The 13,498-nt window shown below is 39.0% G+C and overlaps 1 protein-coding gene across 5 annotated transcripts; it reads right to left on the bottom strand.

Annotated features, from left to right (window-relative positions):
- Window positions 1–862: 862 nt before the first annotated feature.
- srrm1 (serine/arginine repetitive matrix 1) lies at window positions 863–12,880 on the bottom strand. 5 transcript variants are annotated; one of them, XM_041812351.1, is made up of 17 exons: window positions 12,759–12,880; window positions 11,796–11,885; window positions 11,540–11,662; window positions 9,164–9,334; window positions 8,099–8,187; window positions 7,768–7,995; window positions 7,256–7,459; window positions 7,007–7,126; window positions 6,613–6,818; window positions 5,148–5,228; window positions 4,490–4,576; window positions 4,158–4,293; window positions 3,807–3,893; window positions 3,232–3,711; window positions 2,919–3,105; window positions 1,774–2,012; window positions 863–1,680 (listed from the first exon to the last, which is right to left on the bottom strand). In XM_041812351.1, the coding sequence occupies exons 1-16, from the start codon at window positions 12,777–12,779 to the stop codon at window positions 1,785–1,787; spliced, it is 2,538 nt and encodes an 845-aa protein (XP_041668285.1). In that variant the 5' UTR covers window positions 12,780–12,880; the 3' UTR covers window positions 863–1,680; window positions 1,774–1,784. The 5 variants fall into 5 exon arrangements, with proteins under 5 accessions (XP_041668285.1, XP_041668284.1, XP_041668288.1 ...); XM_041812350.1 differs by having other exon boundaries at window positions 1,839–2,012; XM_041812354.1 differs by lacking the exons at window positions 11,540–11,662; window positions 11,796–11,885; window positions 12,759–12,880 and adding exons at window positions 9,855–9,972; window positions 11,175–11,410 and having other exon boundaries at window positions 1,839–2,012.
- Between the last annotated feature and the right edge of the window lie 618 nt (window positions 12,881–13,498).

Below are 13,498 nucleotides of genomic sequence, written 5' to 3'. Positions count from 1 at the left end.
AAAACTGGATCTTAATAATTGCTTTGTCTTCCAACACAACAACCCAAAACATCTGTCACTGCTGGTGAAGAGCTAACTCCAGAAGACCAAAGTAATTGACTAGCTTGCACAAAGCCCCGACTTCAATCCTGTGAAGAATCTGTGGGGTTAACTGAAGACCAAGGTCCATGCCAGAAGAAATACAAATCCGAGTTTCAGAGATTTGGCAAAAAATAATGCACTGGGATTCCTCAGGAGTAGTGTCTGAAGCATGCTGAAAACTTCAGGCTGTTATCTAGCAAAAATGAAACAATAGACTGAGCATCAGGAGGGCTAATACTTTGGACCCTGGTTATTCATTTTTGTGAAATAATTTTGTCACCGTGTTCAAAGTAAAACAATTTCAGCATTCAAAATAAAACTAGGAAATACTATAATTTTTTTTCAGTTGTTTCTCATTCTTGATGCATTATCATTCATCTGTTTTTAATCATCATACAATGATTATAAAATACTATTATCAGTCATGTAAGTCCAACACATACTCTGCACATCTGTAATAAAGCATCAAATAAAATCCAAAATATTTTCTTTGAAAGATATCAAACTGATTTTTGATGCAAGCTTTGTCTTCATTTATCCTCTACGGTTTTCTTTAAATTCTGTTTGCACTGAACTGTTTTGTGTTTTAATTTAAATTAGAAAAGTCACTCAAAGTGACCAGTAAGAACAACTCTCAAGTAGACATCAACACAGGAGTGCTAAAATTAAAATGATTTTAAAGTAGTTATGCTAAACATTCCTGTCGAATATTGCAAAAACTTGTACTTTCCTTGCACCTTGCAACAAAATCTATTAAAAAAACATGGCAAGTGTGACACAATTCCTATAAAAAGGTTTTATTTTGAAAGGATGACAAGTTGACAAGAGCTAGGGGTACTAAATACAAATATCACAGTCCAACAGAGATAAGCATGGTGCAAGGAGTCAAAATAAAAATTTGCATCAATCCAAAAGGAGAAATTAAAAGTATATTCTGTAACACATGAGATTGTTACTCCCCCATTTCAAAATCAGGAAACATTATGTTAGATAATGTCAAAAATGTCTATTCAGTTATAGTATGGGATGAGAATTTGTTACTGCCTGTGGCTGGAGACAGTTGTACAACCACTAATTAAAGGCATTGGTAATAGTGTTACTGTAGGTCTGCTTTTTGCCTTTACTCCACAAGTGCAGTAGTTCATGCACATCAAATACTTTCACTTACACATGCAATCATTTCTCAGTGGAATCTACTGTAGGCTTTGGAAAATGTTTTAAACCTGCCAGATGCACACGTCTGAGCTGAAACCATTCCCCTGCTCAACAATTTAAAATTATAGACAACACAAGCGTCTTGACAGTATAGATAATACCCTAACTGACAAAGCAAGCTCCTGATGAGACACACAGTTCAGAAGTACCAAACCAGTAAAAAGGAAACAAAATTACTCAAGATTTAACAATTTGTACATTCTAAAGCTGAACCAGGTTGATGACAAACATCAAGATAGAGTTGAAAAACCATTAATGAGAAAGCTCCTCATTTCAGGACATCTGTGACGGAGACATTTGAGCCTTCCTCATGGAGCGAAGAGCCTTTTCACGAAGGTGCTTTTCCAGGTCATCCAAGCTATCCTCTACTTCACTGTCTGACTCCTAAAAGAAAAACAGCATGAAATACACATTAGTCTCCCATTTAGTTTCTTTCAAACAAATGCAGAACAATGCAGCATTGTAAATGAAGAATACCTAAATATGCACTACTTATATAAGGCTACCTTCCTAAGAAAAAGCTTAGGTAGCTTATGGATAACCTTTCTTGAGTCTGCATCCTCCTCCACGCCCTGGTTCTCTTGTCCATCTGCAGCCACAGCGCCACTGCTCTTCTCCTTCTTATGTTTCTTATGCTTCTTGTGTTTCTTCTCTTTCTTATGTTTCTTTTCCTTCTTCTTTTTCTTTTTCTTTCCACTTCCATCAACATCTGAATTCTGTGTGAAATCAAGTCAACATTATTAATCTTTTGAAAAAACACACCGCAGGAATAATACTGGACACATTGCACCAGGATTGTTAAAACAAATTAAAGACTTTTTCAGGCCTGAACAAAGTGTTTCTTCTTTTTGCAAGGTAAGCAATCAAAAATAAAGATATGCTGATCATTCTGTATTAATGTGCCAATAATCAATTGCCAAATGATTTAAGGACAAAAACATTCTTTGTGGTCAACCATGCCCATTTGGTTATCCTGGCACATTTTAATGCCACCGTTCTATCATATACAATACAGCGGTATAACATATTTAAGCAGGTTTGTTTAATTAATTCTAAACAGTAAACACGGTATCATAAAGGACAATTACACTTTTTGTGAGGGAGCCAGTCAGAATAAGAATTTTAAAATTTAAGAGAGCAACCTGGTAGCCCAGAGTTTTTTTTTTAATGATGCATTTACAAGCTAGAATAGCCTTGGAGGATTTGTCTCATTTTTGATGTTCAAGTATCATTACTGTTTTTGAATTAATCAGTCTTTACTGTATGTCTGTGATGCATCTCACGTACATCAAATCCTTTATGCTAAAATGCTTTTTTTGTTTACATGAGATCAACATTTCACTGAAACCTAACAAGCCATGGAACTTGTTATTAGTTTAATAACAGGATACAAAAAGATGCATTGCTACTATAAGGGTTTTGGCTTGCTGTATAATTAACTTGAAACTAATTTAGACTGCTTTTCGACACTGAAAAATAATTCATTGATTGTATAGAGGCATATATAGTAATTAGTTTATCGACAGGTCTCCATTCTCAAGTTTACAAAGACTCAGGTTATGACCCCGCCTATCTGCAGACAATCCTGCATGATCATTCAAGTCATTAAGCTGAAATCAAACCTTGCTTGGGGATTGACTGCCTGAGCCGCTGCTGGGCTTTTTGACTGGTGGCGGAGAACCACTGGCTGAGTGAGACGGGGAGGGGGAGGCAGATGTTGGAGCTGGACGTTTCTGAGCTGCTGGCTGTGGAGAAACAGATCTGGATCGAGAGGATGCTCTTCTCATTGGCTGGGGACTTGGAGATGATCTGTGGAGGGCACAAATGTGTCATTATGTGGGTGGTTGGCACAAGACAGCAAACAGCTTGTAGCGTTTAAAAAGACAAAACATTCTGACAACCAGAATCAACATGAATGGTAGCTGCAGTGACTACCTCTGGTTGTTGCGAGGCTCTGGCGTGCGCGACACTCTGCGAATGGGTTTGCCACTATGTGAAGGTGACTGCTGTCTTTGCTGGTTTGATGGGGATGTACTGGAGGTTTCATATCTTCCCTGCGGACTTGGTGAACCCCTAACAGGGCGACTGCGGTTGGCCGGAGAAGGGGAAAGGCGACTGGCCACTGCCACGGGGGATCGTGTGTCTCTGCTTGGCCTTCCTGACTGCATCATTGGGCTTCTCCTGTGTCTGGGTGGGGACGAGGACGATGGAGGTGTGCGTCTTCTTTGAGCAGGAGAACTTCTGCGCTTAGGGGACCTGGAGAGCCGTCGCTTGGCTCCTGGAGATGAGCGCTTTGGAGATATAGACATCCTCCTCTTCAGTGGAGGCAGTGGTGAGGGGCTGTAGCGACGCTGGATAGGAGGAGAATATCTTCTGGGGGACGGGGAACGACGACGGGGAGGTGGAGAGGGAGACCTGAGGAGCACCAAATTTGATTTTTAACCCTCTGAATTTAAAAAAAAAAAAAAAAAAAACAATATTCAAATGACACATGATGAACTTTCTCATACCTTCTTCTGGCAGGAGAAGGAGATCGGCGACGACGTGGGGGAGAGGGGGAGCGACGTCTGCGTGCAGGAGATGGAGAACGTCTTTTTCTGAAAGAGTTCACATCCAAAACATACAACATGAACATTGAGAACAACATGGAATTTCACCTTACATGTAATTCACATTGATTTTATTGGTAAAGGGACCTGTACAATGTCAGACAAATATTGCCATTCAATATATTGTCCCACAGTTAGCTTAAAGCTAATTAACATCTGCAGTCTCTTACCAAGTCACAAAAAAAATCTCAGGGAAAAAAACAAACTAAACATTAATTCAAAACACTCAAAAAAAACTTCTCAGTGACTGACCTTGGAGAGACCTCTCTGTGTCGCCTCCGTGGGGATGGGGTACGACTGCGTCTTCTTCGGACTTCACCATTCCTGGCACCTGGCCCTGCTGTTGGTCTCTTAGGTCCGTCATCATCTGAGGAGGAAGACCCTGTATCTGGACAAAAACAGAGACAGGACATCAACAACTGCTTTACTGACAAACTGTATGGGATGAAAGCACACCAAATTAAGGTTAGGGCAAAGCGTCAGAAGTCCAAGACACAATGAGTACAAGAAGACACAGACAGAGACTTAGTTAAGAAGAGGGTTCGGTATGAGGGAAGACATGAGGGGATAAAAACGCTAATAACCTGAAGACGACTGACGATTCTGTCTGCGATACTGACGTCGCTGCTGCACGGAATCTGCTGTTGCCCCTTTCTCATTTTTATCCTCCTCTGAAATGTAGAGCATTAAGTGTCCCATCATTGTTTGTATAACCAGTAAAACAGAATGTCATGAATAAGTATGATATTACAGGAAAATGGTTTAAATGCCTGTTGCTAGAGTTTTCATTCAAGTTCAACATGGCAAAGTGCCTATTAATATATCATGGACCCTGGTTCACTTTCTGAGTTTAAACTGCGTTTCATTGTGTTTTGTTGGCAGTAATAACCAAAACAGGTCAAAGACAGGATTGTTAAACAACATTTTTAGTTTGAAAAAATGAACGAACTGTAGCAAGGTTGAGCTTTGCACATGGTCTTATCATTACTTGAAAAAGTTTGGAGGGAAATGGTGCCATGACAGAGTATTCATGAATGACGTTTATTTTCTTTTCAATAACCAATCCTCTACAGTGTCTGAACAGATGAATCAGTCTTCATTCCCTACTGAAAACTGAGTCAAAGAAACATGGCTAAACATTTCAGTTTCTGAAGAATTTAAGTGCCTATGAACTGGACAGTTAGTCCCAAGTTGTATGATAGAGTTCTTTATAGTTCTTTGGATAGACTGAATATTGCTTACCTGACTCTGACCCCTCAGAAGGTCTGGGCTTTGCATTATCAGCTGGAGAATCACCCCTTCCTCCTTGTTTTCGTTTTAAACCTAAGAAGCAAGCAGTAAAAATTTACAATCAATTACTTTTAAGATTTATTTTGGGCTTTAGTGCTTTTAATGAAGAGACAGGAAAGTGGACTAGGGCTAAAACAAAAAATCCACAAAATACATAATTTAGGAGTGTTGGCAACAGATTTATTAATTGATTCGATGTGTTGTGTGATTGCGGCATCCCTTGGCGTGGTACGCAGCTGTTTTAGGTCACACCAAGACAACTGCTAAACTTTTCTTTTGTACCTCTCTGATAAAAATCTGTTGATTAATGTAAATAATCAGGAGAAATGTTAATCTACTGTTTTCCTGATAGAGAGGAGACGTGTTCAAAAGGAACCTCTGTCATAAAAACTCCAATGGAACCTCAGTTTGGTTTCTATAACAAGACGTGACAGATTTTTAAAAAAAAAATAAAGGTGGGAAGTCAGACTTTAATTCAATCCATACCAACCATTTTGTACAATAAATGTCAGCTAAAATCTGAGCAGGACAGAAAAAGGATGAGTCTGAGGACCGATCCAACGGTTTGGTCAAGCACTGAGTGAAAAACAGTAGTAAGTTATCATAACATCAACAACCGTGGAGGTCTGGGGCTAACCTTTATGAAGATGTATAAAAAGCAGTTTTGTTGGTTGAATGTATCACTTTTCAGGGATGAAATGTTTGCCAAAGGAATCAATAAAAGAATAAGCACTCTGAGACTATACTCCCACTAATGGTCTTCAATCAAAACAATTCAGTGGGCCATTGTCTTCAGTATAATCTTAATGTAAATGTATGTAAGTGAAGAGGGAGGTAAGGGAGAGAAAAACTTTAACACACTGTATAATCTGTCAATCATTTTAATTTGAATGTAAGATCATTAATAAAAAGGAAGTTTTCTTTTAGACATTTAGACTTTGACATTATTTCAACAGCTCCAGTATATCTTTGTTCAGTTCTTAATAACAGAAATTACTTTAAGAAAATGCATCTGATTTATCTGGGAATCTGGAAAATAATCATTTGATGAATTGATTATTGAAATAAACATTTGTAGCTTTCCTACTGTGGACAGAAAGGGAAACTGGGGAAAGACACACGGCAAAAGACCCACAAGCTGGATTTGAGTTCCGGCCACTGCTATAGGGACAACAAACTTTGTGTATAGGCGGCGGGATATACCCAAGAAGCTAGGGGGTCCTACTAGATGAACTTCTGGTAGTTTAGTTCTTTGTAAACATATTTACAAGCAATTTACAATAAACAAAATTTTAAGAAGGAATTCAAATTTCTCAAAACCAGAAGAAGCTGCTCAACTGAATCTGTCAATTGCTTCTGTACCACATAAATGTGGAATCATTTTAAAAGGACAATGAAAAGATCTAATTAATCGTACCAGATGATCTGGGTGGTGTTGCAGAGCCTCTGCCTCTTCTGGCTCGTGGAGATGGGGACCGTCTATCCTTCCCTGCGGGGCTAATGGAAGTTTCAGGATGATGCACTTGTTTCCGGGGAGGTGTGTTGGATATTCTTTTCAATGATTTTTTCGGTGACCGAGAGCCAGAGGAGCTGCTAGAGGATGAAGCAGAGCGAGAGCGCCTCCTGAAGGGAGAGAAGAAAATAACATTTTTTTTTTCTCCCTTGAATGGCAAAGCTGACCCCACATCATCTCTATGGCATGTTATCACAACTGCCCGATTGACAATGAATTAAAGTAAATAGCATAGGAAGAGGAAATTAAGGAACAGAGTTTGAATACTGCACATCTATAATGGGTTGCAGTGACTTACCTGCGTACAGGAGAGCGTCTATGTCTGTGTCTGGAGCCAGCTGGACCACGTCTAGGGGGACTCCTTCGACGGGGTGACATTCTCCTTCTTGGACTTGGTCTTCTGCGAGGTGAATAGGATCTGAAAGCACAAAGACAAAGTAAATTTGGAAGCTGTAACATTTTTCTTTTAAAATAGTCTCACATACACTGATGATTTTACATCTGAGGAAGGAGAGGACACCCTCATTACCAATATGTTGAGAGTTACCTAGAACGGGAGCGTCGCCGGCGAGAGCGGGAATGAGAACGTGAACGATGATGCGGTCTTTCCCTCCTGCTGTCTTTTTCCCTTTCCCTTTCCCTTTCCCTGTCCCTGGACCTGGGCCTCTCTTCTCTTTTGTGAACCTTCTCTGGTGAGGGTTCTCTGACTTCAGCCACAGAGTCTGCTTTCAACACCTCCACAACATTGTCACTGCAGGACAGAAAAATAAACAGAAGTTGTAAGGTATTTGTCATTGCAAGACAAATACAATACCATCCAATCCATAACAAAACTTCAATAGAACTTAGTTTTCATTCATACCAATTTAGTTAATGGTCATGACAAATGCTATTTTAAAAGACAAAAACCTTCACACACAATTCAAAAGAAACACACAAATCAGAATGCACAAAAACAAATCAGAATTCAGAGCATTCAAATTAAAAATAAATAGAACAAATTAAAAAAAACTTTGAGTCCTATACAAAATAGAAGACTTAAAACTGCATTCTACTAACCGAGCAGAAGTAGCTTCCTGGATGACTGGCTCCGGCATAGCTCTCTGTTCTGATGTTTCTGGCTCCACAAGCTGCTCCAAAGGTTTTGTGGGCAGCTGCATCAGTGGTGGAGGTGGCGAAGAGCCCCCAGCTGGGCTGGGTTTGCGTCTAGGAGAGCGTGATGCACTGCGTTTCCTTTCTCGCTTCACCGGTGACCTTCGCCGAGGTGACGGTGATCTTGTTTTCCGCCTGGATAAAGAAGAAAATAAACAGATTTGTTTTTGTGTTCTGAGAATAATACAATCCAACTTCTTTCCACTGATCTTGATTGTGAAAGATACTTGGTCTTTACCTCCTTGGACTCTTTGACTGAGCCCTCTCTCTGATGTCCTTCTTATCCTCATCAACCTTCTTCAGGGAAGCAAGCTTCTCTTGTTCAATCTTTCAAAAATTGGATGATGGGAAAACACACAAAGAACAAATAACTGTTAACTTCAACAATATTTATGATCAAATGTTAAAATCATTACTATCATCTCTGTTTAATACAAAAATAGGTTATGGACCCCAAAGGTAAAAGCATTTTGCAAATCGTTTACAGAGCGTGTACTGTCTATTTTACAAAAATATTGTCAACTTTTTTACATCAGCCTCAACTTGGTTTAACAATCGCACTGTAAATGGCCACCGGAGCTGTTGAAGTTGATCTATGAGCTATTCATGTTCCGGTTTTAAGCTACATGCCCCAGAAGAGGTATAAAATAAGCAGGTGCGCACTCACACACCAGAATTGCCACAGCGTGATCAGGCCTGTCTAGTGCTTGTGAGCAGAGCAGCATGGTACGTAGAATTTATCTATATTATGAATGAATTTATAATAGGCAACGCCATTAAGTAAATACTTGTTTATTACAGTGCAGCACGTGAAGTCGGGTTGAGACGGTTCAGGGTTTGGGATGGTACCTGTCGCAGGTCAAAGTTTGTATCCTTGGTAGGCAAAGTGAGGTATGCCAGTCTAAGTTTGACTGTGTTTTTGTGTGAAGGGATGCTGCAATATTTTGTATCATGGGGTGGTGCAATATTATTGTCAGTTTTGTTTGAGTGAATGGGTCTGTATTGTGAATTGGTGTTTTTAGGGAAGTGTGCTGGAGTTTTTTCTTTTTAATATCATATTTTTTATGTTTACTGTATGAATTAAAATGTGCAACAGGCTAAATTGCACCTAATAATGTTTTAATAGTTTCACGGTGTTCAATGGAGAAATAAAGACTTCTGTACCAGTTGAGCTCTACGCTTGATCGTTGATGCCAAGGGCTGCTACACACACATTTCTGTCTCACTGTCATTTTCAAATCCATGATATCCCTGAATCTAAGAAAATGCCATTTCAAGAAGTGTACCTTTGGGAAAAGCTCACCTGTCTCTGTTTAATTTCCTCTTTCTTCTGTTCTAGAAAAGCAGACGGGATGCCAGCAATGTTCTCCTGGGCACTCAGCAACAGGGGCCACAGGTCCTTCATGAACTCCCGCGCATTCTTCCCATTCAGGAAGCCTGTCAGGTTGATCTGCATCATCTTGCTATCTGGGTGCTGTAACACACATACGAAGGGGGGAGAGAAAAGACCATATGGAAGTTGAAACATTGGATGGAAACACATCAGAGGGGAGGTAGGATCCCACAAGGGGGACTGCCTACCTTCTAGTTCTCACTAACTTTACCTGTGACTATGTATTTAACCACATAAAACATTTAAAACTAAGATATTTAAACATATCTGGGTCAAGCAAAATTAAAATGTGACTGATATACTCACAAACTCATGATATTGAGAATGCAAGCTAGCTGAGGGGAGACATCTACTGAAATACATCTGCATGCAATACTGCTGTTATATACTGATATATTCCTTAGATATAAAATGTATCAAAAACTTCAGTAAAACAAAATATATTCTGTCATCATTAGATTTCCTCAGTGCTATTTGCACTAGTTTACATATCAGTGTCCCTACCCACCCCATTTTCTCTAGTCTCCCCACAGTCTACACATTCAGGAGTTAAACATATAGCCACAATACAGAGTGCGTTAAAACCCAACACAGCAAGTACAGTTCCGGTGTCTTCAGTGAGTCCCGTGGGATCAGTGGGCACGGAGCTCCCTTGGCTTGCTTCCGCCTCCCTACTGCTTGAGACTCAACCACCTTGAGCTTAATGTTATATCATTTATCTAAATTGCAAGAGACGAACAAGCAATAATGAGTACACAGTTACACAAAAATTGATCTTTATTTAAACAATTGTTATTGTGAGATACCGTAATCTCAATTTCCCTTTCTTACCATAATGCAAAAGTATCCTTAAAACTTAGCTTTTCAGCCCACCCTATCCCCAAAAAACTATGACAAGCAAACAATAAAATGAAAAGGTAAAAAATACACTCACATGAGTCACATGTACCATTATCAAATAAAACACAACTTTATTAGTATACTAAGAGAGTTACAAAAATAATAACTGATATCCATACATACCAAAACTTGTTAGGAGGAAAAACTATGGGATGGATCCTAGTAACAGACTAATGCAGGGGGACTATTTGTATGTTACACTGGTTTCCCCAAAATCCCTCATCACAAGTAAGCCTGTGCAATGGAAATTACCCACTGGACAGGCATTTCTAGTAGCTTGATATAAACAAATATTTTTTTAATCTTTAAATGTAAATAAATCAAAAAAGCCCTTTTCATGTAAGGTGGATAGCCTCCTAAAAATTCAGAATTCAGTTCATACTTAGATTAATACATATCAATTGATTACAGCTGTAAAGGCAGGAAGAATATTGTGATGGTCAAAAACATGACCAATGTGGAAATGAAAATGACTTTCCACTTTTATAAAAGAAGACAATGCTGAAGTTATAGAGCACATACCACACGTCTGGCCCTAACTGACAGATACTGGAGGCGGTCAGAGGTTTACTGTAATAATGAAAAACTCACAATCGGCTGAAAATCTTTTGATTTCTGCTGACCTCCAGTTATTGGGGTTGTCTACTTGCTACAGTAATGTACAGAGGTGTTCAAGACAACCTCAAATCACCGACGAGTGTGGTTAAAAGGGCCATTTTCAAAAACACACATTTGACCACACCCAACATGATTTCTTTACTCAGAGGTCAACACTGAGATGACAATTATTTTGTTGTTACCTGCTCCTTAATCTAATCTTTAAATAATGGTAAGAGGAGTTATATTTATCTAAGTATGCTGCAGAATATTACCAACCCTTTCCTGTACTCAACCTTTTAGATTTAAAGGCTCTCGGTTGTTAAATGGTGTACTTGTAAACCTCTAAGGACAACATAATTATGGCATTGTTTAGGTGTTTCTTTTACTGACATTATATTGGTAATCCCTGCATATAACTCACCTCAAACCACACACTGCATCATGAAGGGAGAGTTGGGCTCAGTGACTTTGGGCTCAGGAGAGAGCTAATTAGGTGTTGGTGCTATACTTCTGATGCAAGGTATAACATCCATATTGGTTCAGGCCTTTTAAATCATAAATCACATCATCATTAGAAGACTGCTGAATGAAGGCACTTTTTCACATAACAGCAAAACATGATTATCTCAGAATAAATCAGTTTTATGCCTATTTCTACTTTACCCATTCAATTTCAATGTGACTATGATGTGCATTTAAGTGCTTATATTCCTTCTTATATAGAAATGCCCTTAAATTTATGACAGCTTTGAAAAAAGAAAACACACATACAATTAAAAACTTTACCTTCTCCTCAAGCTGGTTAAATATGAACTCGATGACGACGTCATCCTCAAATCCCAGGATCTCTGTTACACGCTGAGTAATCCAAGGTTTGATGACTTCTAGGTTCACTTTGGTCATGTCCACCTGATAATGAAGAAGGCAATCAAACCTCAGTTAGAAAACTAAAAACCGTAATCCTCAGTTTACAGGGATCAGTCTGTTGCGAAAATATTTTAACATGTAATAGCACATGAGCAAAATTTGGATGATCCCATACCTTCTTGTCCAGACATTCCGCAAATTTCAGCTGCTTCAACAGCTTCTTCTGCTTGTTGCTGAAACGATTGTCTTGCTCCGCACTTGTGCCCTGAGGAAAAATAGACAATCAAATTTTACGGTGTTGAATGCAAGGTAATCACACATATTACACCTAAAGAGTGAGTACGGTTGTTAACTGGCCTGCGGGAAATACTTAAGTCATCACACAGTAGTGAACACGGGTAATGCATATGTAGATACTAAAATTCTTTACTAAAATAAAGCTATAAATACTTTGCTACGCCGCTTATTGTTGCAAAAAAAAAGTCCAAAAACTTGTACACGACACTATAGTACCATAACACATCTTAACTGTCAAGCAGATTAGCTAGCGTTAGGTTAGCTAACAGCATGGCTAATCCTCAAAGGAAACCAGAGAGGCTCATATTAAAATAAACAAGTGAACAACAAACACCACAACAGCCCTGGTCTGAAGTCACCAATGTAACTGATATTGTTGTTTAATGCACAGAATGTAACAAAGGTCCTTCTATGCTCACACACGCTAGTGTGGTCGTGACTACATCGCAGAAGCAGAAACGTTAGACCACCAGGACGCCATCTTTGGTCATGGCTAACAAATTAGCAGAAACAAGCTAGCGGGATTGGCTCGTCTATTTCCTGAAAAGCATTAACTATAAAACTACACGGATATAGCAATTATTCTAAGCAATAAAGCACCACACGATGCCGTATTAGAAAAAAGTACTTTAAAACACGTTAATTCGGCAAAGTTAAAACACGACTCGTGTCGGAATCAAAGACTGTACCGGTTCATAGACGAAGCCCTACCCGCTCCGTTTCAGACTGTATGGCCCTCTAAATGAATCAATATCTCAAATTAAAGTTCAGAACAAGACAGAAGGATCAAAACATCTGGTCAAAAATGTACTCAATGAGCAGAATAAGTTTTAAATCTTACGCGGAAGAATCCCGCGTCCATTGTCGGAGATAGTGGATATTAACAGGCGTTGTTGAGAAGGACGTGTGGCTCCGGTCGAATTTCACAGGCTCGTCGGAAGTAACGCGCGCCTCCAGTGAGAGCAACAAGCATTACATCCACTGTCGTGCTGGTGGGCTTAAGTACCGACCATGACGTTTATTGAATCAAATAAAACAGTGACACTTTGTAAAATCTTATGAAACTGAATATGCAACAACAGTAAAAAATCTCAATATGCAGAAGGCCCCTTTATAAGTTGTAATGGAACATTTTACCCAAGTTTGTTGTATTATACAAGTATTTTTGTGGATCTGGTGGATATGGGACATGTGGTCTTTACTAACTGCTGGTTAGCTGAATCTGCAGCAATGTATTCCGATTAATTGAAGGTCATATCTTTTGCTTGTAGCTACCAACAGCTGATTGCTGAATAAACATATGGAGGAAAAATAAATAAATAAAAGTAGGTCTAGTGGAGGGAAAAGCATAACACGGTCGAAATGTTGTGGATTCAAATATTTATCAGCTAATTAGATAACTACTCATACAAAATTGTTTCACCGCCTTGGAGGTTTTACCCTTTTGTTGGTTTTATAAATCAATCATGGCCAATACATTTGACTTTTGACCAACAAAAAAATATTTGTCAAAGTGAAAATAGATTTCTGCAAAGTAATGTCAATTAAAGAGAAATATTTAATGTAAAAGAAGTGACTGCA

Source organism: Cheilinus undulatus, linkage group 18 (genome assembly GCF_018320785.1).
Source record: "Cheilinus undulatus linkage group 18, ASM1832078v1, whole genome shotgun sequence".
NCBI classification, from domain to species: domain Eukaryota; kingdom Metazoa; phylum Chordata; class Actinopteri; order Labriformes; family Labridae; genus Cheilinus; species Cheilinus undulatus.
The sequence above is the reverse complement of the archived record's forward strand: the minus strand, read 5'-3'. Positions and strand labels throughout refer to the sequence as shown.

Bases quoted from the DNA above. Each gene is read 5' to 3' on its own strand.
- srrm1 (XM_041812350.1), bottom strand. From the start codon at position 12,779: ATGGACGCGGGATTCTTCCGC. The intron at 6,819-7,006 runs GTAAGTCACTGC...CTCTCCCTTCAG, and splicing joins AGACGCTCTCCTGTACGCAG to GAGGCGCTCTCGCTCTGCTT. The intron at 1,681-1,838 runs GTTATCCATAAG...TTTTTCTTTTAG, and splicing joins AGGATGCAGACTCAAGAAAG to GAGTCAGACAGTGAAGTAGA.